Genomic DNA, 24,811 nt, shown 5'->3' with positions numbered 1-24,811 from the left:
CGCCAAGGTAACCTGCCTAAATTACTATCGCCCCATAGCACTCACATCTATAACCATGAAATGCTTTGAAAGGCTGGTCATGGCTCACATCAACACTATCATCCCAGACACCCTGAACCCACACCAATTCGCATACCGTCCCAACAGACCCACAGATGACGCCTTCTCTTTTGTGATCCACACTGCCCTCACCCACCTAGACAAAAGGAATACCCATGTAAAAATGCTGTTCATTCACTACAGCTCAGCATTCAACATCATAGTGCACTCCAAGCTCATCACCAAGCTCAGGACCCTGGGACTGAACGCCTCCCTCTGCAACTCAATCCTGCACTTCCTGACAGGCCGCCCCCAGACGGTGAGGGTAGGCAACAACACATCCGACACGCTGACCATTAACACGGGGCCCCTCAGGGGAGTATGCTTTTGTCCCTTCCTGTACTCCCTGTTCACTCACGACTGCGTGGCCCGCACGGCTCCAACACCATCATCAAGTTTTCTGATGACAAGCCGGTGGTACGAATGATCACCAATGTTGATGAGGCAGCCTGTAGGGAGAAAGTCAGTGACCTGGCAGTTTGGTGCCAGGACAACAACCTCTCCCTCAACTACAGCAAGGAGCTGATCGTGGACTACAGGAAATGGAGGGGTGAGTATGCCCCCATCCACATCGATGGGGCTGTATTAGAGCGGGTCGAGAGCTTCAAGTTCCTCTTTGTCCACATCATTAAGGAATTAACATGGTCCATACACATCCCCACAGTTGTGAAAAGGGCACGTTTGTGCCACTTCCCCCTCAGGAGGCTGAAAATATTTGGCATGGCCCCTCAGATCCTCAAAAAAGTCTACAGCTGCACCATTGAGAGCATCTTGACTGGCTGCATCACCGCTTGGTATGGCAACTGCAAGGTACCCGACCGCAAGCCGCTACAGAGAGTAGTGAGTATGGCCCAGTACATCCCTGGGGCTGAGCTCCCTGCCATCCAGGACCGCTATACCAGGCGGTGTCAGAGGAAGGCCCAAAAAATTGTCAAAGACTTCAGCCACCCAAGCCATACACTGTTGTCAAGTTTGGAACCAACAGGACCCTGAACATCTTCTAACCCCAAGCCATAAGACTGCTAAACAAGACTGCTAATTAGCTAATAAAATGGCTACCCGGACTACCTGCTTTTACACTGTTTTGCACTAACTCTCTTGCACTCCATGCACACACACTGGACTCTACTCTCACACATACTTACACTGACATCCCAACACACACATACACACACACACGACGCTGCTACTGTCTGTTATCTATACTGTTGCCTAGTCACTTTACCCCTACCTATATGAACATAGCAACCTCAATTACATCGTACCCCTGCACATCGACTCGGTACTGGTACTCTCTATACAGCCATGTTACTTTTACTTGTTAATGTTATTCATTATTCACTGTGTATTTATTGCTCGTGTCACTATTTCTGTGACAAATAACATTTGATTGGGTGCATCCTGATTTGAGGAAAAAATGTATACAAGAGCTCTTCTCTCACCGTAGGTAAAGTATTTGACCTCCGGGGGTAGGGTCACCAGGGAGAGGTCGGTGGCGTGGATCTTTTCGTTGACGTACTGCTGGGCTCTGGTGGCCTGTACAAAGGCAAAGAACCGGGCTGTGAAAGCGGCAATGAAGATGGAGAGCATGCCGAAGTCCAGAACGTTCCACAGCTGCTGGGTGTACTCCCTGGGCCCCTCTGTCCACAGCTCCTTACACTCCGACCACATCATCCCTGCAGAGGAGGCAACAAAGTTGTGGGTTGTGTTCAATAGGCACCAAACAGATTAAAAGGTTCTGAAACTGAGAGAAACATTTCTGCAGAGGTAACAACAACAAGAGGACATGGGTTGTGTTTCTTAGGTTAAAAACTGAAAAAAAAGGTCTGAAACGAGGAAGGACTATCTGGACGTATCCAATAAGAAATGCAGGTTTTTGTTTTCCCTTGCTATGTCGTGCCCTAATTAACATGACCATTGAATCATCTGGCAATAGTGAGACTGCAGTGTGTTGATTCAGTAACCACCTAATGTCTACCTAATGAAACCACCTTGAGGGCCTGACAATAGGTTAATTTGTTTATTAAATCAACTTAATTAATCTATCTGTGCATTTACTGAATCACTACAGAATAAAACCTCTAAGCCCTAGTACAAACACAGCTCTATCGCCGCACCGAACAAAAAAATATGCCACTTTCTCTTTGGACTGAAGAGTGGGGATAGAGTGCCATTTGAAACTATGCAGTGCACCTCGTCTGACTTTTGGCAATAGTTCGGCAGCAAGGTTATTATAGTAAAAAATAAAAAATAAAAATAAAAAAATAAAAAAATACATTGGAAAAACTATTTAGTATACGCTGAAAAGGAAAATCCTAGCGTTTAAGAGCGTTGGGCCAGTAACCAAAAGGTCGCTGGTTTTAATCCCTGAGCTGACTAGGTGAAAAGTCTGTCGAGATGCCCTTGAGCAAGGCACTTAACTCTAATTGCTCCTGTAAGTCGCTCTGGATAAGAGCATCTGCTAAATGTAAATGTAGTGAAACAATTAATAATAAAAAACATCAGAAAAACTAAAACTAGACTGAAACTATTATCTTTGACTGCAAAACTAACTAAAATTAAATAAAAACCATAAAAAATTACGTTTTGTTTCTTCTAAACTATAATGGGGTTTTCGAGCTTCTGAATCTGGCGGGTAAATGCTGCCAGTAGTGCGTGACTGGGCTAAGCTAGCGCAGCTTGAAGTTGCAGGAGCTGTTCGCAATCCACACCGACCAACTTCAAACTGACATGCTGTTTGATGTGGTGCCGTGCCTTCTCAACCTTGAGGCACAATTGCAGTCAACTACTGTTGCAAAACAGTTGACACAGGTCCTCCTGAAGTCACTGTGTGAGTGCTTTGCATGCATACTGAATCCTCTGGCAGCCAACTTCGATCCAATCCCTGCAGCAGCTTGCCTGATGGACCTAAGTGTGTCTCTGGCCCTTCGCTCAACAGTGATGGCCACTGATGAGGGAAGCAGAGTCTTTTGTACTTCAGCAAATCAGAGAGTGTGGAGCAGCAGGACCCCAGCAAGATGCCAGCACGATGAATCCAGCAAGCATCTCAAACACAGTTCTTGAGAAATAAAGATTTCCTCAATTCGAAGATTGTGTCTGAGGTCGCTGTCCATACGGGGGTCAACCTGGCAGGGCATTAAGTGCCCCGTATGCGCTGCAGAAATACCTGGAAGAGTCACCTCTCCAGTTCTGGCAGGCAAGGATGGCTGTTCATCCAAAGCTGTGCCCTGTGGAACTGGATCTGGTTTCTGCCCCTGCATCCCAAGCATTCAAGACATTATTCAGCATGTCATCTTGAGAAATCGAACGACCACCTCTCTGAAACACAGTCTTCTTGAAGATAAACCAGAAAATCTTGTTTGGTTGTATTGCTTATGTTTTTGCTATTGTTGCAACTGTTTTTATTAACCATATTTGAAGAGGTTAGTCAATGACACATGTTTAATATTACATAAACACAACATGTCTAATGTGCCATGAGTTCATTAGTTTTTTTTTTCTCCCTCCTTTCTGTCAGATAAAGGTAAAGGTATTTGATTCGTCCTACATACACTACCGTTCAAAAGTTTGGGGTCGCTTAGAAATGTCCTTGTTTTCCAAAGAAAGACAATTTTTTTGTCCATTAAAATAACATCAAATTGATCAGAAATACAGTTGTGTTTGCTAATCCATGTTTATCATTTTAAAAGGCTAATTGATCATTAGAAACCCCTTTTGCAATTATGTTATCACAGCTGAAAACTGTTGTGCTGATTAAAGAAGCAATAAAACTGGCCTTCTTGAGACTAGTTGAGTATCTGGAGCATCAGCAATTGTGGGTTCGATTACAGGCTCAAAATGGCCAGAAACAAAGAACTTTCTTCTGAAACTCGTCAGTCTATTCTTGTTCTGAGAAATGAAGGCTATTCCATGCGAGAAATTGCCAAAAAACTGAAGATCTTGTACAACGCTGTGTACTACTCCGTTCACGGCGCAAACTGTCTCTAACCAGAATAGAAAGAGGAGTGGGAGGCCCCGGTGCACAACTGAGCAAGAGGACAAATACATTAGAGTGTCTAGTTTGAGAAACAGGCACCTCACAGGTCGTCAACTGGCAGCTTCATTAAATAGTATCCGCAAAACACCAGTCTCAACGTTAACAGTGAAGAGGCGGCTCCGGGATGCTGACCTTCTAGGCAGTTGCAAAGAAAAAGCCATATCTCAGACTGCCCATCTTAATCTTTTGTTTTTATTGGCCAGTCTGAGATATGGCTTTTTCTTTGCAACTCTGCCTAGAAGGTCAGCATCCCGAAGTCGCCTATTCACTGATGACGTTGAGACTGGTGTTTTGCGGGTACTATTTAATGAATCTGCCAATTGAGGACCTGTGAGGCCCCAAACTTTTGAATGGTAGTGTTTACTACCAAAGAGAGTTTCCTTCCTCCATATTTCGTGCACCAGTGTAGGCGCTTATCCTTTAAATCCAAGTCACATTAGAATTGATTTATAATTTAAACCTAACTAAACCTATGTCCTGGCCATGGAGTTGTATGGAGTCCTCTACTGGCTAAAAGCCTGTGTTAGCATGGGCTGCGCAATTTAGAACTTTCACCATTTTGATTTAGCCAACTGGGCGGGACTTCCATCTTCATTGGCTGATCCCTCCTGATGACCTGGTTGGCATGACCTGATGACCCGGTTGGATTCGTAACAGCCGGGTCATCAGATGGGATCAGCCAACAAATTTTACTTATGAAGAAGAACATTTTATTTTTCAAGACGGAGATGGCCTCAATGGCGCTGCACATGCTCTCACTGATGCCATCATGATACAGATAGAGATGTTACATCTGTCCAAGTCTATCGTCCTCTCCCATCCCCTTATGTATTACTGCCCTCAAGTGGCAAGAAGACACCCCCCAAAAAAATAACTATAGGCCTACAACACATAAATGGCTCCTAGCCTCCCACAAAATGGCTACTTTTTTTCCCTAACACTAAAACTTAAACTTTAGCTAAATTATATAAAAACTAAATATATATTTTTTTATCAAACTGAAACTAAATAAAAATGAGTAAATCAAGTCTGAAAACTAACTGAAACTAAACTGAATTTCAAAAAAAAAAATTTGACAAATAAAAACGAATATTAATTCACAAAACTATAATAACCTTGCTCTGCCGCTCTTTCGGCGCAGTGCGGGTGAAGCGTGCCCCTGTTTCATGCAGCGCGTCAGAGCAGTTCTTCTACTGTCAGGAGTAATGGTAATGCATATTAATAATGTTAATTGCGTGCAAATAAAAATTGCTTCACTACCACACCTACAACGGAAGAACAATCATGGCCTCGGATTCGCAGTTGGAAGACTTTTGTTAGTTCGGTGCGATGATAGCGCTGCGTTTGAACTATTAACATAGCACCTTTCATTATAAGAGCTTTATAGAGATATCTGAAACACAGTTCCTAATAAGGCTACACTGTATTCATCACAGCAAAGGCTATCCAATAATTTCAGATATTACAGAAAGGCTACTTATCAAGCTTCCTTGTGATAGTAAAAGGGAGTTAAGCAATCTGAAGACACGTTATGTTAACCGAGACACATTAAACCAATCATATTCACTGTTTCAAACATACCTTTTACTGCAATAAACTTTGTGGTTTCTTTTACACAAGAGGGCGTTGTTATGCCTGAATTCGGCCCAAAAACAACTAGGAAGTCTGCAGTGTTGAGAGTGGGGTTGTATGAAACCAATCGGTGTATCAAGCAAAGCTCTCAATCATGCCAGCCCGCTATTAATTTCTATTCAGTTTGACGCACCATAAATTCGACGTCTGAACTGTGCGTTACATAGCGATTCAAAATTCAGAAGATGGAACATAGGCATAGTCACTGCATCGATTTGTTCACTCAATCCGTCATAGGGGGAGAGAAAAAGGAAGAAATGTTCCCTCCTCAGAGACAATTGATCTTGCATTTAGATGCTTGGTCACAGAGTTTCTAAACCCAGAGGTGCAACATCGTGAGACTTCCGGGAATGCTTGCGAAACAGACCAAGCAGACCAGGCCAGAGTTTGAGAAGTCAATGAGAGAAGTGAAAGATTCTTCCTTAGTTGTTAATTTTCGCAAAATCTAAAGGCACAACCGAGCCAATGTCTTAAGTAGTTGAAAGTGACAAACTGACACGCTTTCATTTTTGTGAAAAACAACTTTATATCGAAGGAATGCCTTTGATTTGACGCCCTGCACATGTGCAGTTCGGCACAAGATGACCGTTAGACTTGATGACGTGCTTCTGCACATGAGCTTAGCTAGCCAACATCCCCATGATACCGCCTACAAGTGTGATCAGGGATTTCTATTGGAAAAGCAGTTTCTGCCCATCTTCATACCGTACTGTGGTTTGGTAAATGAAGGTCAGAGGACCTCTTGGGTCATGTCAAAAGGCCGGTAGTGACTCATTATAATAACTTCCTATCCGACCAAACGAGATGCATCTTTAATGGCGGAGCGACCTCGCAACATCGGTCATGTCTAGATAGAATACAGCTTATGTCAAATTGACATCAAAAGTTTAAATGTTTCGCATTTTAGCTAACCCTAACCTTAACCCTTTTCCTAACCTTAACCTAATTCTCCTAACCTGCTACGTTAATTTTCCTAACCTGCTATGTAAGTTTGCCTAACTTGCTACGAAAAGTAGATTTAGGGATAAACTGTATCCAATCTAGTCAAAACCTGCAGTACCTGTCAATGGTGTCACCCTCGACCGGGTCCGATGAGGGCCGTGTTCATTTGGGCACGCAACGGAAACCGATTTAAAACATTTTGCAACAGAAAACTAAAATTGGTGTTTCTTATTGGACAAGTCCAGGTAGTTCCTGCCTGTTTCAGTCCGTTTTCTTCCATTTGATGCCAAATGAACACAATCCTGGAATCTTCCCCATGCTGAGAACAGAATGGAGACTGTTGGGTAGAGGAGAGGAAGGAGAAGGTCCATTTGCGGATGTGTCACCATAATTGGTATTTCAATCTTCCGGGAGCCGCAGGGGGACTGAAGACTGCTCCTCGCCAAAATCTCAACTGATTTCGCTCTCCCCAGAGAGTTCCCTGATCCTCTCGCTCGCAAGTATGCATTGTCACCTGCTCGTTCCAATTTAGATCAGTCTGGCTGTTAAGCATTAAGTACAACTGACCAGTGAAGCTATGGAAAGTGAATTGAAATTGTTCACTTTTCATTGAAAAGACCTCATTACTGTCAGTGTTTATATCAGTGTTTTAAAGGCAGAGATAGTCTCCTGACGATTGTGCCATACAGCTGCTGTGTTTTAAATGCTATATTTAATTTAATTTTAATCTAACCAGGATAGTCCACTCAGTAACAATTGCCACCACTTTCAGGTGATTGTGGAGGCCAGGTAATCTAATGCAGCACTCCATCACTCCCCTTCTTGGTCAAATAGCCCTTACACAGCCTGGAGGTGTGTTGGGTCATTGTCCTGTTGAAAAACAAATGATAGTCCCACTAAGCGCAAACCAGATGGGATGGCGTATCGCTACATAATGCTGTGGTAGCCATGCTGGTTAAATGTGCCTTGAATTCTAAATAAATCACAGACAGTGTCACCAGCAAAGCACCCCCACACCACCACACCTCCTCCTTCATGCTTCACAGTGGGAACCACACATGCAGAGATCATCCGTTCACCTACTTTGCGTCTCACAAAGACATGGCAGTTGGAACCAGAAATCTCCAATTTGGACTCATCAGACCAAAGGACAGATTTCCACCGGTCTAATGTCCATTGCTCGTGTTTCTTGGTCCAAGCAATCTCTTCTTCTTATTGGTGTCATTTAGTAGTGGTTTCTTTGCAGCAATTCGACCATGAAGGCCTGATTCACGCAGTCTCCTCTGAACAGTTGATGTTGAGATGTGTCTGTGAAGCATTTATTTGGGCTGCAATCTGAGGTACAGTTAACTCTAATGAACTTATCCTCTGCAGCAGAGGTAACTCTGGGTCTTCCTTTCCTGTGGCAGTCCTCATGAGAGCCAGTTTCATCATAGTGTTTGATGTGACTGCACTTTAAGAAACTTTCAAAGTTCTTGAAACTTTCCGGATTGACTGACCTTCATGTCTTAAATTAATGATGGACTGCCGTTTCTCTTTGCTTATTTGAGCTGTTATTGCCATAATATGGACAACTGATTGGCTCAAAAGCATTAAGAAGGAAAGAAATTCCACAAATTAACTTTTAACAAGGCACACCTGTTAATTGAAATGCATTCCAGGTGACTACCTCATGAAGCTTATTATATCTCCTAAATATAGGATAGACATTTCAAAACCTTATTCCTTATGATTTACTTTTTGACTGTCTGTTTTGTAATTTATGAATGTGTTATTTAATGCAATTTTATGGCCTATTGCAGTAAAGGCCAAATTCAATATGAAGCTTTATGGAATCTTTTTGCACCCTGAAACATGACTCTGATATATCTCCTTGCCTTTGACCACACCTTTTCAAGCCCCTCTGGTGCCGTCAACCCTTCACAGTACCACAAAATGTTATCTCACCTGTGACCCAGACCATGATGAGGATCTCGGTCCAGCTGAATTCAGTGGTCTTGACCCGGTAGATCTGCATGGGATGGTCAGTGACGGTCACGTTTGGCATGGTGGTGATGCCCTCGAAGCGGTCTGATGCGTTGAACAACAGCAGGCACAGGAAGAGGATGAAGGAGGCGGCATGGGCCACAAACTTCATGAAGGGGCTGCGCAGGGCATTGCCCAGCTACAGAAAATAAGAAGGATCACATTTACACTTCAGTCATTTTGCTTTTATCCAGAGTGACTTACAATCAGTGCATTCAACTTACAGTTTAGGTCGGAAGTTTACATACACTTAGGTTGGAGTCATTAAAACTCGTTTTTCAACCACTCCACAAATTTCTTGTTAACAAACTATAGTTTTGGCAAGTTGGTTAGGACATCTACTTTGTGCATGACGCAAGTAATTTTTCCAACAATTGTTTACAGACAGATTATTTCACTTATAATTCACTGTATCACAATTCCAGTGGGTCAGAAGTTTACATACACTAAGTTGACTGTGCCTTTAAACAGCTTGGAAAATTCCAGAAAATGATGTCATGGCTTTAGAAGATTCTGATAGGCTAATTGACATCATTTGATTCAATTGGAGGTGTTCCTGTGGATGTATTTCAAGGCCTACCTTCAAACTCAGTGCCTCTTTGCTTGACATCATGGGAAAATCAAAATAAATCAGCCAAGACCTCAGAAAAAAACTTCACAAAATAGATGGCATCATGAGGAAGGAAAAATATGTGGATATATTGAAGCAACATCTCAAGACATCATTTACATTACATTTACATCATTTAGCAGACGCTCTTATCCAGAGCGACTTACAAATTGGTGCATTTAACTTATTTACATTTACATTTACGTCATTTAGCAGACGCTCTTATCCAGAGCGACTTACAAATTGGTGCATTCACCCTATAGCCAGTGGGATAACCACTTTACAATATGTTTTTTTTTATCCTATCCCAGGTATTCCTTAAAGAGGTGGGGTTTCAAATGTCTCCGGAAGGTGGTGAGTGACTCCGCTGTCCTGGCGTCGTGAGGGAGCTTGTTCCACCATTGGGGTGCCAGAGCAGCGAACAGTTTTGACTGGGCTGAGCGGGAACTATGCTTCCGCAGAGGAAGGGAGCCAGCAGGCCAGAGGTGGATGAACGCAATGCCCTCGTTTGGGTGTAGGGACTGATCAGAGCCTGAAGGTACAGAGGTGCCGATCCCCTCACAGCTCCATAGGCAAGCACCATGGTCTTGTAACAGATGCGAGCTTCAACTGGAAGCCAGTGGAGTGTGCGGAGGAGCGGGGTGACGTGAGAGAACTTGGGAAGGTTGAACACCAGACGGGCTGCGGCATTCTGGATGAGTTGTAGGGGTTTAATGGCACAGGCAGGGAGCCCAGCCAACAGCGAGTTGCAGTAATCCAGACGGGAGATGACAAGTGCCTGGATTAGGACCTGTGCCGCTTCCTGTGTAAGGCATGGTCGTACTCTCCGAATGTTGTACAGCATGAACCTGCAGGATCGGGTCACAGCCTTGATGTTAGCGGAGAACGACAGGGTGTTGTCCAGGGTCACGCCAAGGCTCTTCGCACTCTGGGAGGAGGACACAACGGAGTTGTCAACCGTGATGGCGAGATCATGGAACGGGCAGTCCTTCCCCGGGAGGAAGAGCAGCTCCGTCTTGCCAGGGTTCAGCTTGAGGTGGTGATCCGTCATCCATACTGATATGTCTGCCAGACATGCAGAGATGCGATTCGCCACCTGGTTATCAGAAGGGGGAAAGGAGAAGATTAGTTGTGTATCGTCAGCGTAGCAATGATAGGAGAGGCCATGTGAGGATATGACAGAGCCAAGTGACTTGGTGTATAGGGAGAATAGGAGAGGGCCTAGAACTGAGCCCTGGGGGACACCAGTGGTGAGAGCACGTGGTGCGGAGACAGCTTCTCACCACGCCACTTGGTAGGGAGCGACCGGTCAGGTAGGACGCAATCCAGGAGTGAGCCGCGCCGGAGATGCCCAGCTCGGAGAGGGTGGAGAGGAGGATCTGATGGTTCACAGTATCAAAGGCAGCAGACAGGTCTAGAAGGACAAGAGCAGAGGAGAGAGAGTTAGCTTTAGCAGTGCGGAGAGCCTCCGTGACACAGAGAAGAGCAGTCTCAGTTGAATGACCAGTCCTGAAACCTGACTGGTTTGGATCAAGAAGGTCATTCTGAGAGAGATAGCAAGAGAGTTGGCTAAAGACGGCACGCTCAATAGTTTTGGAAAGAAAAGAAAGAAGGGATACTGGTCTGTAGTTGTTGACATCAGTGGGATCGAGTGTTGGTTTTTTTGAGAAGGGGTGCAACTCTCGCTCTCTTGAAGACGGAAGGGACATAGCCAGCGGTCAAGGATGAGTTGATCAGCGAGGTGAGGTAGGGGAGAAGGTCACCGGAGATGGTCTGGAGAAGAGAGGAGGGGATGGGGTCAAGCGGGCAGGTTGTTGGGCGGCCTGCAGTCACAAGTCGCAGGATTTTATCTGGAGAGAGAGGGGAGAAAGAAGTCAAAGCATAGGGTAGGGCAGTGTGAGCAGGACCAGCAGTGTCATTAGACTTAACAAACGAGGATCGGATGTCGTCAACCTTCTTTTCAAAGTGGTTGACGAAGTCATCCACAGAGAGAGAGAGGGGGGGGGGATTCAGCAGGGAGGAGAATGTGGCAAAGAGCTTCCTAGGGTTAGAGGCAGATGCTTGGAATTGGTCTTCCAAATGTACAATGACCCCAAGCATTCTTCCAAAGTTGTGCCAAAATGGCTTAAGGACAACAAAGTCAAGGTATTGGAGTGGCCATCACAAAGCCCTGACCTCAATCCTATAGAAAATGTGTGGGCAGAACTGAAAAAGCTTGTGCGAGCAAGGAGGCCTACAAACCTGACTCAGTTACACCAGCTCTGTCAGGAGAAATGGGCCAAAATTCACCCAACTTATTGTGGGAAGCTTGTGGAAGGCTAGACGAAACGTTTGACCAAAGTTAAACAATTTAAAGGCAATGCTACCAAATACTAATTGAGTGTATGTAAACTTCTGACCCACTGGGAATGTGATGAAATAAATAAAAGCTGAAATAAATCATTCTCTCTACAATTATTCTGCCATTTCACATTCTTAAAATAAAGTGGTGATCCTAACTGACCTAAAACAGGGAATTTTTACTACGATTAAATGTCAGGAATTGTGAAAAACTGTCACGCCCTGACTTCCGGACTCTTGTATGTTGAGTCAGGGTGTAGATATCTATGTTAGTATTTCTATGTTTGCATTCTATGTTGTATGTTTCTATGTTTGGCCGGGTGTGATTCCCAATCAGAGGCAGCTGTCACTCGTTGTCTCTGATTGGGGATCATACTTAAGTAGCCTGTTGGCACTCATTAGTTGTGGGATCTTGTTCAGTGTAGAGGCTTGTATTGTGTTTAGCCTGAGGACATCACGTTACGTTGTTTTTTGTTCGTGTGTATATCTTTTGAATAAACATGTATGCATTTCACGCTGCGCCTTGGTCTGACCCATCCTTCAACGAGCGTTACAGAAGATCCCACCAAAAATGGACCAAGCAGCGTGCCCAGGAGCAGACATCGTGGACATGGGAGGAGATCCTGGACATGGGAGGAGATTCAGGCTGGGATGGATCGCCGTCCTTGGGAGGAGACAGTGGAGGCCCGGTTTAGAGAGGAGCAACGGCAACGCAGAAGGCGCCGGCCGAGGAGGAAGCCCGAGAGACAGCCCCAAGAACATTTCTGGGGGGGGGGGTGCTAAAAGGGTGATCGGGATCGATGGAGAAGAGCCCCGACCACTGCACTCGTGGGGGCTCAGGGAGGAGTCCTCACGGGAGGAGGACTGGGTGTGGAGAGTGAAAGACTGGCACAGTCGGAGATGTCTAACGTCAGTTCCCAGTCCGGTACACCTTGTGCCTGCGTCTCGCACCAAGCTAGTGGTGCGTGTGCCCAGTCCGGCCCGGCCCGTTCCTGTTCCTCGCACCAAGCCAGTGGTGCGTGTTCCCAGTCCGGTACGGCCCGTTCCTGCTCCTCGCACCAGACCTGTGGTGCGTGTCTCCAGTCCGGCCCGGCCCGTTCCTGCTCCCCGCACCAAGCCAGTGGTGCGTGTTCCCAGTTCGGCCCGGCTCGTTCCTGCTCCCCGCACCAAGCCAGTGGTGCGTGTTCCCAGTCCGGCCCGGCCCGTGCCTGCTCCTCGCACCAAGCCAGTGGTGCGTGTTCCCAGTCCGGTACGGCCCGTACCTGCTCCCCGCACCAAGCCAGTGGTGCGTGTCGCCAGTCCGGCCCGGCCCGTTCCTGTTCCTCGCACCAAGCCAGTGGTGCGTGTTCCCAGTCCGGTACGGCCCATGCCTGCTCCCCGCACCAAGCCTGTGGTGCATGTCACTAGCCCGGCCCGGCCCGTTCCTGCTCCTCGCACCAGACCTGTGGTGCGTGTCTCCAGTCCGTCCCGGCCCGTTCCTGCTCCCCGCACCAAGCCAGTGGTGCGTGTTCCCAGTTCGGCCCGGCTCGTTCCTGCTCCCCGCACCAAGCCAGTGGTGCGTGTTCCCAGTCCGGCCCGGCCCGTGCCTGCTCCTCGCACCAGACCAGTGGTGCGTGTGTCCAGTCCGGCACGGCCCGTGCCCGTTCCACCGGTGCCTGGTCGGGCACCGGTCAGCTGCTCCACTCCGGAGCCAGAGCAGTCCGCTCCACCGGTGGCTGATCCAGCTCCGGTCAGCAGCTCCACTCCGGAGCCAGAGAAGTCCGCTCCACCGGTGCATAGTCCAGCTCCGGTCAGCAGCTTCACTCCGGAGCCAGAGCAGTCGGCTCCACCGGTGCCTAGTCCAGCTCCGGTCAGCGGCTCCAGTCCAGACCCAGACGTCAGCCCTTCTCCAGGTTCGGGGTCTCCCACACCAGGGTCCAGACAGGGCTTGGTGTATCGTGGGAGGAAGGAGAGGGGAAGCAGCGCGCCGAGGTCCAGACCAGACCAGGGGCGCAACGGGGAGGCTGAGAGAATGTGGTCGTCACGCCCGGAGCCGGATCCGCCTCCGAGGCGGAATGCCCACCCGGACCTTACCCTGTTATGTAAGGTTTGTGAGGTCGGAGTCCGCACCTTTGGGGGGTTTGGGGGGGGGTACTGTCACACCCTGACTTATGGGACTCTTGTATGTTGAGTCAGGGTGTAGATATCTATGTTAGTATTTCTATGTTTGCATTCTATGTTGTGTGTTTCTATGTTTGGCCGGGTGTGATTCCCAATCAGAGGCAGCTGTCACTCGTTGTCTCTGATTGGGGATCATACTTAAGTAGCCTGTTGGCACTCATTAGTTGTGGGATCTTGTTCCGTGTAGAGGCTTGTATTGTGTTTAGCCTGAGGACTTCACGTTACGTTGTTTTTTGTTCGTGTGTTTATCTTTTGAATAAACATGTATGCATTTCACGCTGCGCCTTGGTCTGACCCGTCCTTCAACGAGCGTGACAAAAACGGAGTTTAAATGTATTTGGTGTATGTAAACTTCTGACTTCAACTGTATGTAGGTAAAACAACCACATATCAATCATTGCAAGTAAAGCCTTCAATGGGATCAGTGGGATGCAAAGCGAGAATTCAGTCGATAAGAAGTCTATAGAGTAACTATGCTACAACCACTTAACCTGATTGAAATTAGTTTATAGTGAAGTCTGGAGTAATTTCAAAACAAACACAAATCAATTCAGTTGAGGTGGTTGTAGTATTTGATTTAGACTTTCTTCAGAAAATCTAACAAACTTTGTTGGTGTCGTTAATGATGTATACAACTGTTCCAAGCCTTGAAATGTTTTTTTCATACATCTGTGTTATACAATTACGTGCTAAAGCATACTAGAAAAGGTACTCCTAGTCTGTTGAATTCACTTTTCTATTCCTACCAATTGGCCATCAAAGCACCTGAACGACCCCGTCTCCTGAAAAACTAATCAAAGTGCTCTCAAGGTGCCACCCCTGAATCCAAATGATGCCAGCCGTTGTAATGATGCCAACAACCCAGATTGGCATTGTACCCACACACCTAACCCATTAAAATGCTGTGCTGTGGCTCTGCTCCTCTCCAGTCCTAAAATCCTTTATGATTAAAACACACATTCTTAGTCTTGGCTTTATCAGAGGGTAAACAACGTCCCTAAATATATAAAATGTAACACTAACATTCATTGGAGCGTAGCAAGAGACTCGTTATACTACTGGCATGTACCCATAAACCACCTGGGCAGAGCAGGGTTAGTGAATATAATCAAATAAACACACTACACTCTCACACTCCTAGACTTACTTACTTAAATCACAGGTGGCTGTAAATATCTTTGTTTTACTTTTAAGAGGAACAGTTCGGGTAATGGACACGAGGCCCTATACATTACTATTCTATATGTAATTATATGAGCTAGACACGATACTCTTCATATGCTCTGGTTTGAGTTGAGATAATTGAAGGGATCACAATTGGTGAATTTTGTCCCAACACAGCCTCTGTATTTCAAATTGAAATCTACAGCCTGGACATACTCCAGTTGATCTACCTGTGAGGTTCTGAGTGGCAGGAATGATGGAGGTGGGTGGCCTTGCATGCCAGACTTCTATCTATACTCTCTTGGCGTATATTACTTTTCATATCGCAAAACAATTATCAATCAAATTCAATCAATCTAATTGATTTTATAAAGCCCTTTTTACATCAGCAGTTGTCACAAAGTGCTATACAGATACCCAGCCTAAAACCCCAATGAGCAAGCAATGTAGAAGCACAGTGGCTAGAAAATACTACCTAGAATGCCAGGAACCTAGGAAGAAACCTGGAGTGGAACCAGGCTCCGAGGGTTGGCCAGTCCTCTTCAGACTGTGATGGGTGGAGATTATAAGAGTACATGGCCATTAAGGCCAGATCGTTCTTCAAGACGTTCAAATGTTCATAGGTGACCAACAGGGTGAAATAATAACCACATTGGTTAAAGAGGGTGCAACAGTTCAACATCTTAGGAGTAAATGTCAGTTGGTGGCTTTTCATAGCCGAGCATTCAGAGGTCGAGACAGCAGGTCAGAGAGAGAGAGAGAGCGAGAGAGAGAGTCGAAACAGCAGGTCAGGGACAATCATCTATATTGGTTTGAACTTTGAAGAGTTGCAAATAACTATGTTCTAATAACTAGGTTGCCTAGTCAGCCCAAGTTTGAATATAAACCAAATTTGATCCCATTCACATTTTCTCACAACCAAATGGGCTATAAATAACCAACGTTACCGCTTCGTTTACCCTGGCCAGAGGGACAAGGCGCATAGTAGGCTGGACTATGCAGCTTCTGTTGTTAGTAGCCTACAGTTGATCACACTCAAAAATAGTATTGTTTCCATGCAATACAGCATGTCAGATCGCTAATGTTTAGGTGTAGGCTGCTACAACATTTATTTATAGAGTTGTTGCTTGTGTCTGTTGGGAGTGATGTGACACTTGCTAAATAATTACCGGAGGAAAGTGGAGAGCGTGCCTTGAGCTTTGTGCCCGGCCCGCGCAACCTGCAATTTCCGTGAATCTGACTGGTCAAGACATGCAAAGAGCCTGCAGCAGCACTCCAATGTGAAGGACAGAGAAATTGTGCGTGAGCTGACAAATCATGAGGCAAAAAAACACCAAAAAACAGTACTTTGCCCCTATTTAATGCTTTGCATCGATATATTTTATTAAACTAAATCAAAAATGGTGTCACACGTTTTGCCACACGTTTTCCGGCAGTCCTGGTTAACCGGTCTGTGTGCATGTGTGAGTGTGCACGTTCGTACGAGCGTTTGTGCACTTTTGTGAACAACATACTCCATCAACATTGCTCTGACTACTACTACATCTAAATTCTTACCAAAGTGTTTCAGGTTGGTAAATGACACTCAGCGGGTATGTCAGTGGACGTGGTACTCTTACCCGACTGCAGGGGGCGAACCAGTAGCCCACAACCAATAGGGGCAGACCCACGGCCACCGCCACCACCACCAGGCACTTCACAGCGATGGTCTGTTCCCTCAGGCCCGACAGGTTCTCATACCAGATCGTCAGCAGCTGCTGCTGGCAGTTGGGGTGGGCCACAAACTGTCGGGGAGGAGAGAGAGAACAGGAAAAGTTAATGCGATGGGGAAGCAGTCTGGGGAAGAAAAGAGGCTGAGTGGCAGGCCTGGTTCATCCTCTAGGCTGCCACGCAGTTCAGTCTGGAAAATGAGGATGAAGACCCAGTTCCGAATCTATTCTGTAGGCACCAGGCGGAAACCAGGAAAAGGGACTGCTGGAGTGTAGGCACCAATCATTGGTTGGTCATTTGCATTTTAAGTGGGCCTATAGTGTGTGTGTGTGTGTGTGTGTGTGTGTGTGTGTGTGTGTGTGGTGCGTGAGAGAGAGAGAGAGAGAGAGAGAGAGAGAGAGAGAGAGAGAGAGAGAGAGAGAGAGAGAGAGAGAGAGAGAGAGAGAGAGAGAGAGAGAGAGAGAGAGAGAGAGAGAGAGAGAGAGCGTCTCATATAATCACATTAACTGGCTTTTTCAAATCTGGGAGAAATGCATTAGGCTTTCGCCAGTGGCGGCTGGTGTGGGGAGACCTGGGGAGGTGGTGTTCCCTGTAATGGAAGTGTTTAATCAAAACCCACGAGCCATTAATGAAGTGGACAGTTCTCTCTGTGGGTTTCCTTGACACTGCATGCCAGATTCTTTGGAAAGGCAGAAATGTGTGACATTCGTAAATTATTGGTATGAGTGGACTGTGAGGGATGTACTAAAAGCCTGGGACAAGTTGAGAGGTGAAAATGAACCTTGCAGTTACAGGAAAAAGGACATTTTAAAACACTTAATGTGAGAAAATCTTGCCAAAAATCTATAGGTAGAAACTCAAAATGTCTGTAAGGTGTAGGTGTTCAAAATATTTAATGGTGGTTTTGGTCATCCTGAAAGTTTTTGAATGGTATTTGATTACATTTTCTAATGTGCCAACTAAGGATTCAACTTGCTATGCAACTCTGTTCTCTGTGAATTATACATTTAATTTATTTGATGTGTTATTTAACCTTGCGATTCCCATTTTACAAGCTAACTGTAATGGCATGGTTTTTGTTTCAGTTAGTCTGAAGTGCCAACTAAGGATTTTTTATTTATTTCATGTGTCTATATGATTAATTGAAAGGGGCAATCTGTGATTGCTACATCCATTTTTGGACTTTTAGATGAATAATATATATCCATTGATTCTTGAAGAATATAACGTATAAATGCATCATGAGCTTAGTTCAACTGTCTTACCCCATCAGAACCCAAAATATAAGCTTGTTTACTCCATTGTTTGAAAACACTGTAATGGTAAACAAACACTGTATAGCCTCAAACCATGGTTAAAACTATCATTTTGATCTTGCATCCATGGCTGTCTATGAATTTGAGAATGGTTATATTTCTCCAACCCTATCTCTCAGATGTTTTCCAAAACAAGTGGCGGGGTTACGGCATTTATTGTTTGAACTCCAGATTGCCTCTTTAACCTTGTGAGTCCCATTTAAATGCAAATCTCAAGGGCGCCCTGGCCAACAGGCAGCAACATAATAATACATACAAATAAACTATAATGACAATATAACAACAACCATAAAACAGCAAGGCACAGTGATTACACCAAACACTCAGCATTATTAATCATAGCAGGTGCACACTTCAGATATGATGATACAATAGTATATATCAAACTTAAAATCACAGAGACTAATGACGCTGCCTTGAGTTGACCATTTATATTCAACTATCTGAACTATTTGGAAACGTTTGACTTTTAAAACGACAAAATACATACATTTTTGGCCCAGGACTGCACCCTACTGTCCACTTTAACACATGGAGCAAATGGTCATTTGGCACATATTTGCCAATTAAATAGGCTGAATACACATACATAAGAGTATAAAGCCTTTAAAGGTGGCAATTTGTAATTGAGTTAGTTTTTTATAACATGCTCCAGCTTCATGGTCCATGATATAGCCAACTAATTAGTTAATTGACTAGTTTAGAATGTTATTAGGGGTTCTTCCACTCCCATTTGTTTAAATAAAGCAATATTTTTGGGTCACTGACTCTCAGGATCCAGTTCTCTTGTTAGTTATCCAAGAAAATTAGGTTAATTTGTTATTTGGGTGAACTACCCCTTTAATTTAATATTTATATTGGCAATGAGTAATAATACCGTTAGTGGCTTTAATAAAGAACTGCCTATTCAGGCTACTACATTTGATTCTCCTTTTCAGCATAGAATGTACTGCTCTACACTGTAAATATTCAATGTAAACTCTCTTACCCTATTGTAGAGTTAATATAACTAACTAAGGTGCTGATTGGATTTACATCAATAATGTAGTAATGGAATGGGTCGTATTTATTAAGCACAAAACGGAAGAATATCGACTGAAACAGGGAGGGTCTGGAGCAATTCCGCAGATGATCTACTAGGCATCAAGCCATAACAGTAACCCCCCAGACTCTCAGTAACCCCGTTACCAGCGGTGCTACGCTGGAGATCCAGGAACCTTCCGGGCGCTTCTCTCCCAGTGCTCCCTCATCTTCGAGCTGCAGCCCTATTCGTTTCCCTCGGATCGCTCGAAGATAGCTTACCTGATAACGCTGATGTCCGGGAGGGCACTCGCCTGGGTGGCGGTGTGGGAGCAACAACCCACCGTTTGCCTCAGTCTGGAGGAGTTTGTGGCGGAGGTTAGAAAGGTGTTCGATTCTCCGTTGTCCGGGAGAGAGGCTGCTCGGAAGCTACTTCAACTGCGTCAAGTCTCCCGTAGTGTGGTAGACTACGCAGTATATTTTTGCACTTTGGCCGTCGAGAGTGCCTGGAACCCGGAATCTCTGTTCGACACGTTCCTTCATGGATTATCGGAGGTAGTTAAAGATGAGCTCGCAGCCCGGGAGCTTCCCATGGACCTCGACTCTCATAGCCTTGACCATACGGATTGATGGGCGGCTACGGGAACGTAGGAGGGAGAGGAGGTCTGTTCCCACTCACACTCGCTCGTCCATGGCTCCCACCTCGCCTCCAAGGAATCCCGGAAGTCCCCGGCATCTACAACACCGGGAGAATCCAATGTCACCCGAGTTCCTTAGGGAATCACCGATGGCTGTCGACTCGCCTCCTCCAGAGTATCAACTACCGGGGCCTTAATGACATCACGGATAAAAACTGCTACCTTCTACCACTCATCTCCTCGGCTTTCGAGCATCTCCAGGGGGGGACGATCTTCTCGAAGATGGACATTCGGAACACCTACCATCTGGTTTGGATACGGGAAGGAGACGAATGGAAGATAGCCTTTAACACGGCTAGCGGGCACTACGAGAACCTTGTTATGCCATTTGGACTGACCAACGCTCCCGCAGTGTTCCAGGCCCTGGTCAACGATGTGCTCCGTGACATGTTGAACCGGTTCGTGTTTGTCTACCTCGACGACATCCTTGTTTTTTCCCGTTCAGCTCAAGAGCACATCCTCCACGTCTGACAGGTGCTTCAGTGTCTCCTGGAGAACCAGCTTTTTGTTAAAGCAGAGAAATGTGAGTTCCATCGCTCCACCATTTCCTGCCTAGGATACGTCATTGCTGCAGGAAATATTCAGATGGACCCTGACAAGGTGAGAGCGGTGGTGGATTGGCCTCAACCCACATCCAGAGTGCAGCTGCAACGTTTCCTGGGGTTTGCTCATTTCTACCGCTACTTCATCCGGGGTTACAGCACCCTGGTTACAGCACCTTGGCTTCCACCCTCTCAGCACTCACCTCTCCCAAGGTTCCGGTCACGTGGTCTCCAGCAGCTGACCGGGCGTTCCTGGACCTCAAGCATCGGTTCACTACAGCTCTCATCTTAATCCATCTGGACCCGTCCCGTCAGTTTGTGGTGGAGGTCGATGCCTCGAACGTCGGAGTGGGGGCCGTCCTGTCCCAGCGTTCTGCCCAGGACCAAAAGCTGCATCCCTGTGCTTTCCTTTCCCATCATCTTAAACCCGTTGAGAGGAACTATGACGTGGGAAATCGAGAACTACTCGCGGTCAAGATGGCATTGGAGGAGTGGAGGCACTGGTTAGAGGGGGCGGAACATCTATTCTTAGTGTGGACTGACCATATAATGGGCGGCAGGTAGCTTAGTGGTTAAGAGCGTTGTGCCAGTACCCGAAAGGTCGCTGGTTCTAATTCCCGAGCCGACTAGGTGAAAAGTCTGTCGATGTGCCCTTGAGCAAGGTGCTTAACCCTAATTGCTCCTGTAAGTCGCTCTGGATAAGAGCGTCTGCTAAATGACTAATTATTTTATTATTTATAAGAACCTGGAATATCTCCGCACCGCTAAGCGCCTCATCTCAAGGCAGGCTCGATGGGCCCTGTTATTCACTCGGTTCAATTTTACTATCTCCTACCACCATGGGTCCAAGAATGTGAAGCCTGACGCATTTTCACACCTGTATAGGCCAGTTGCTACACCGTCTGACCCCGACACCATCCTCCCTACCTCCTGTCTAGCGGCTGCACTCAACTGTTTGTCCCGGACTCTGCCCGTTCCCCGGTCCTGGAATGGGCACATTCCTCTAGACTGACCTGCCACCCTGGCTCCCGTCGGACCCTGGCTTTCATCCAACAACGTTTTTGGTGGCCCACCATGGTTCCTGACGTCTCCGCGTTCATTGCCGTCTGCACTGTGTGCACAGAATAAGACTCTACGGCAAGCTCTGGCTGGCCTCCAACCACTCCCTGTTCCTCACTGCCCCTGGTCCCATATATCCCTGGACTACTGTAGTGGAATTTTACTGTGTCTCTTTCATCTTCTTCAGTGTCTCACACTTATTCTACATGTTTGACCTGTTGCATACTTAGAAATGTGCCTGTTGTAAACAGACAGGGTGTCTGAGGTTTGCTCTCACAAAGGTCGGCTCAGCGGGAGTGGAAATATTGGCTGAAAACCCAGACTGTGGTTGCCAGGTGTTCTCCTCCTCTGCAACCAGTCTCTGGGAGCAAACGCTTTGCTGAGAAAGGATGCACTTGACTATCTTTATGTAATCTGTAGCGATAGTATTAATATGCTGAGGGGGAAATACCTCGTCAGAGCTTCTGACTAAACTCCACATGAAGTGCTGTTTGTCTGTAATCTCTCCGGATGTGTGATTCTGTCTGGGGAAGGCATCAGTAAGGGTTTGCAAAGGAGACACCGGTGGCACTCTCCGTGGGAGAGTGAGGGAAATTCCTGTCCAACTAAAGACGATGTGGACCCGCACTTACCAGACCTCTACTGGTGACTGCCTGGGGGAAAGCACCACATTCACGAATCTGAACAGGACAACCCACTGAATTTCAGTAAGTCAATTTAAATGAATTTGTAGTGAAATTAAAAGTAGTGACAAGGATCCTAAATCCCAGAGAGGGGATTTGGTGCAGTACTGTTTGTAGGCATAATAGAAATGTCTATGTAGCCTGAGAGCTACGAGTAGTGAAAGTAGAGAAGTGGGAGTTGAATACTGTACAGGGGTGTGTTGAACATGCATGCATGAGAGAATAAGTGTGAATAACTAACCTTTTTGACAGGAAGAATAGCCTCCTGTGTGAATAAGGAGAGTGTGGATTGTTAATTCTTAGACTGTAAAGGATAAGATTAATAGCCAAGAAAATGGGTGGGAAGCACTCAAAAAGTAGGATGGAGGATCCATGTTGGGAGCCCAGGGGGGCTCTGGCAATAATGGTACAAATAATTGGTAAGGGGGTACTGGGGCAAACAGAGAACTGGACCGAGTGGACGAACGGGGTGTTCCCTTTTGAAGGTACTATGAGTACTGACAAATTGGAAGAAGCACGAAAGGTACTTGAAAAAGCAGAAAAGGAGAAAAATAAGAAAGTGAAGTGGGACGATTTTAGAAAATGGGAGAGAGAAGCTGAGACACAGAAGGAGAAAACTACAAAGGGTTTGATGTTGAAAGCCAATGTTGAGAAGGACAAAGAAAATAAAGAAGAAGAGGGAAAAGAGAAGACGACGAAAGAGACGTGATGATGAAGACCGATAATTACCAGACTCTGGCATCGGCACCCCTCCCTATCAGCCTGGAGGTGGAGCGAGCAGAGGAGAAGCAGCAGCAATAATGCCCGTTGCTGAAACATGTCCCTCTCCAGGTCAATGGGAAAGTGATTAAACCCAGAGACGGAAAGAGGAAGACAGAGTAAGAGAAGAAACAGACAAGAGGAAAGAGAGAGAAGAACGCAATAAAAAGGAAAGAGAGGAACGTGAAAGAGAACATGAAGAAGGAGAAAAATAACGAATGAGAGAGGAAAGAGAAAGAAGACTGAGAGAGGAAGATATCAAGTCTATGATGACTATAAGTAGATGGTCATCGTAGAAGGAGTCCTGAGCCAAAGGGACCAACGCAGGCCCGGAGTATAGGCCCAGAAGTTAGAAGCAGCAGACAGGGGAGGGCATTGAAGGAACCACCCCCCCTGTCGAAGAACAGCACAAATGTTTTCTGAGTAGAGCTGTTGGTGGCTACAGCAACAGTTGGTGAGAGGTCATGTTGGGTCTGTAGGCTTGCTCCTCAAGGGCGAAACAAGGGACTACCATATATGGGGGTCCCCCTGAGAGTGAATTACACCCTAAGTGTGATGTCAGTCCCGCCCTTTAACCTATCCCCCAAAGAGACCAGACGACATGACCTTTTACCAGATGTATAAAGCCCCCAAACTCTGTGATGCTTATGCACGTCCTGATAATAGTAGTAACCCCCCTATCCCCATTGTGGGTTCTATGGTGGCCCCCTGGTGTATTAAAGGGAAAGGTAGTAATCATGTGCGAGAGACAGTCTGCAATTGTACACTGGACCAGGAGGGAGTGAACAATTGCAGCCTGACTAATTTGTCTATTTTTGTATTTTTGTGAAAGTTAATGCTGTGTCAAGGGATCCCCTTATTTGAACAGGAACATATTGGCTGTGTGGTAAGAACGCCTATTATAACCTGCCCCCTAACTGGGGTGGCACATGTACTGTCGGTTTTGTGGTTCCAGCAATGAGGGTGCTAGAGGAAACTGATGCAAATGAGAGAAGCCTGTTTGCTCCTCGTAAAAGGAGAACAAAGCGCTCCCTTGCTGGTATCACTCACGTTCAGACATCTGGCTCGTGGTTTCTGGGTGTGCTCGTGCCTTTATATGGGGTAGCTTGTGCCCTTGATCAAATTCGTGATTTGGTAATGAAAATTGCGAAAATGGGAAATGCCACCAGAGATGCTCTAGTGGCTCTAAATGGGGAAGTTAAGCAATTTAGAACACTTGTCCTGCAAAACAGAAAGCGCTTGACTACCTTTTGGCAGGCCAGGGTGGCACGTGTGCAATAATTGGAGATGAGTGTTGCACTTTTGTCCCAGATGTAGCCTTTAATGTGACTCATCTGGCCAATTGTATTGCAGACACTGCCAAACGTCATCAGGGACCAGTGGGGTGGCAGCTTACCACATGGTCAGAGGGTTTGTTCGAGGCCTGGGGATCACAGATAGCCCAGTGGGTTATAGTTGGTTTAGTTTTCTTGGCTGGTATTATTATGATGCTAGCCTGTTGTAAATTGATCTGTTCGTCTTTAGCTTCTCACATGACTGCAGTTTTGATGTTTAATGCACCCCCAGACAATGACTGTGATGATCAGCTGTTTTTTCATGAGATGCCATTCCACAACACTTCATCACTGGTCTCCCTCCATCAGATGGCAACACCACTATCCCTATGGTGGTGGATAGGTTTTCCAAAGCCGCCCATTTCATTCCCCTTCCCAAGTTACCCTCAGCGAAGGAGATGGCCCAGCTCATGGTGCAGCACGTCTTCCGGATCCATGGACTTCGCGGTCCTCAGTTCTCGACCCGGTTCTGGAAGGCGTTCTCAACCCTAATTTTGTCGTCGGCCAGCCTGTCCTCCGGTTTTCATCCCCAGTCTAAGAGCCAATTAGGACCTGGAGACAGCTCTTCCTTGCCTCGTCTCTGCCAACCCCACCACCTGGAGCAAGCAACTAGTGTGGGTGGAATACGCCCACAACACCCTTCCCTGCTCGGCCACTGGTCTCTCGCCCTTCGTGTGTTCCT

General features: G+C 46.2%; 1 protein-coding gene across 2 annotated transcripts in view; it reads right to left on the bottom strand.

Moving 5' to 3' along the window:
- Positions 1-24,811, bottom strand: part of LOC121535236 (short transient receptor potential channel 3-like) — a 105,614-nt gene that overhangs the window by 36,391 nt on the left and 44,412 nt on the right. For both annotated transcript variants that reach the window (XM_041842111.2, XM_041842101.2), the window contains 3 exons: positions 16,628-16,792; positions 8,657-8,873; positions 1,542-1,775 (listed from right to left, as the gene is read on the bottom strand). In XM_041842111.2, coding sequence (XP_041698045.2) covers positions 1,542-1,775; positions 8,657-8,873; positions 16,628-16,792 — 616 coding nt within the window. The remainder of the gene's footprint in view (positions 1-1,541; positions 1,776-8,656; positions 8,874-16,627; positions 16,793-24,811) is intronic.

This window comes from Coregonus clupeaformis, chromosome 2 (assembly GCF_020615455.1).
Source record: "Coregonus clupeaformis isolate EN_2021a chromosome 2, ASM2061545v1, whole genome shotgun sequence".
NCBI lineage: Eukaryota > Metazoa > Chordata > Actinopteri > Salmoniformes > Salmonidae > Coregonus > Coregonus clupeaformis.
Note: the sequence above shows the minus strand (reverse complement) of the source record. Positions and strands in the feature narration are given on the sequence as shown.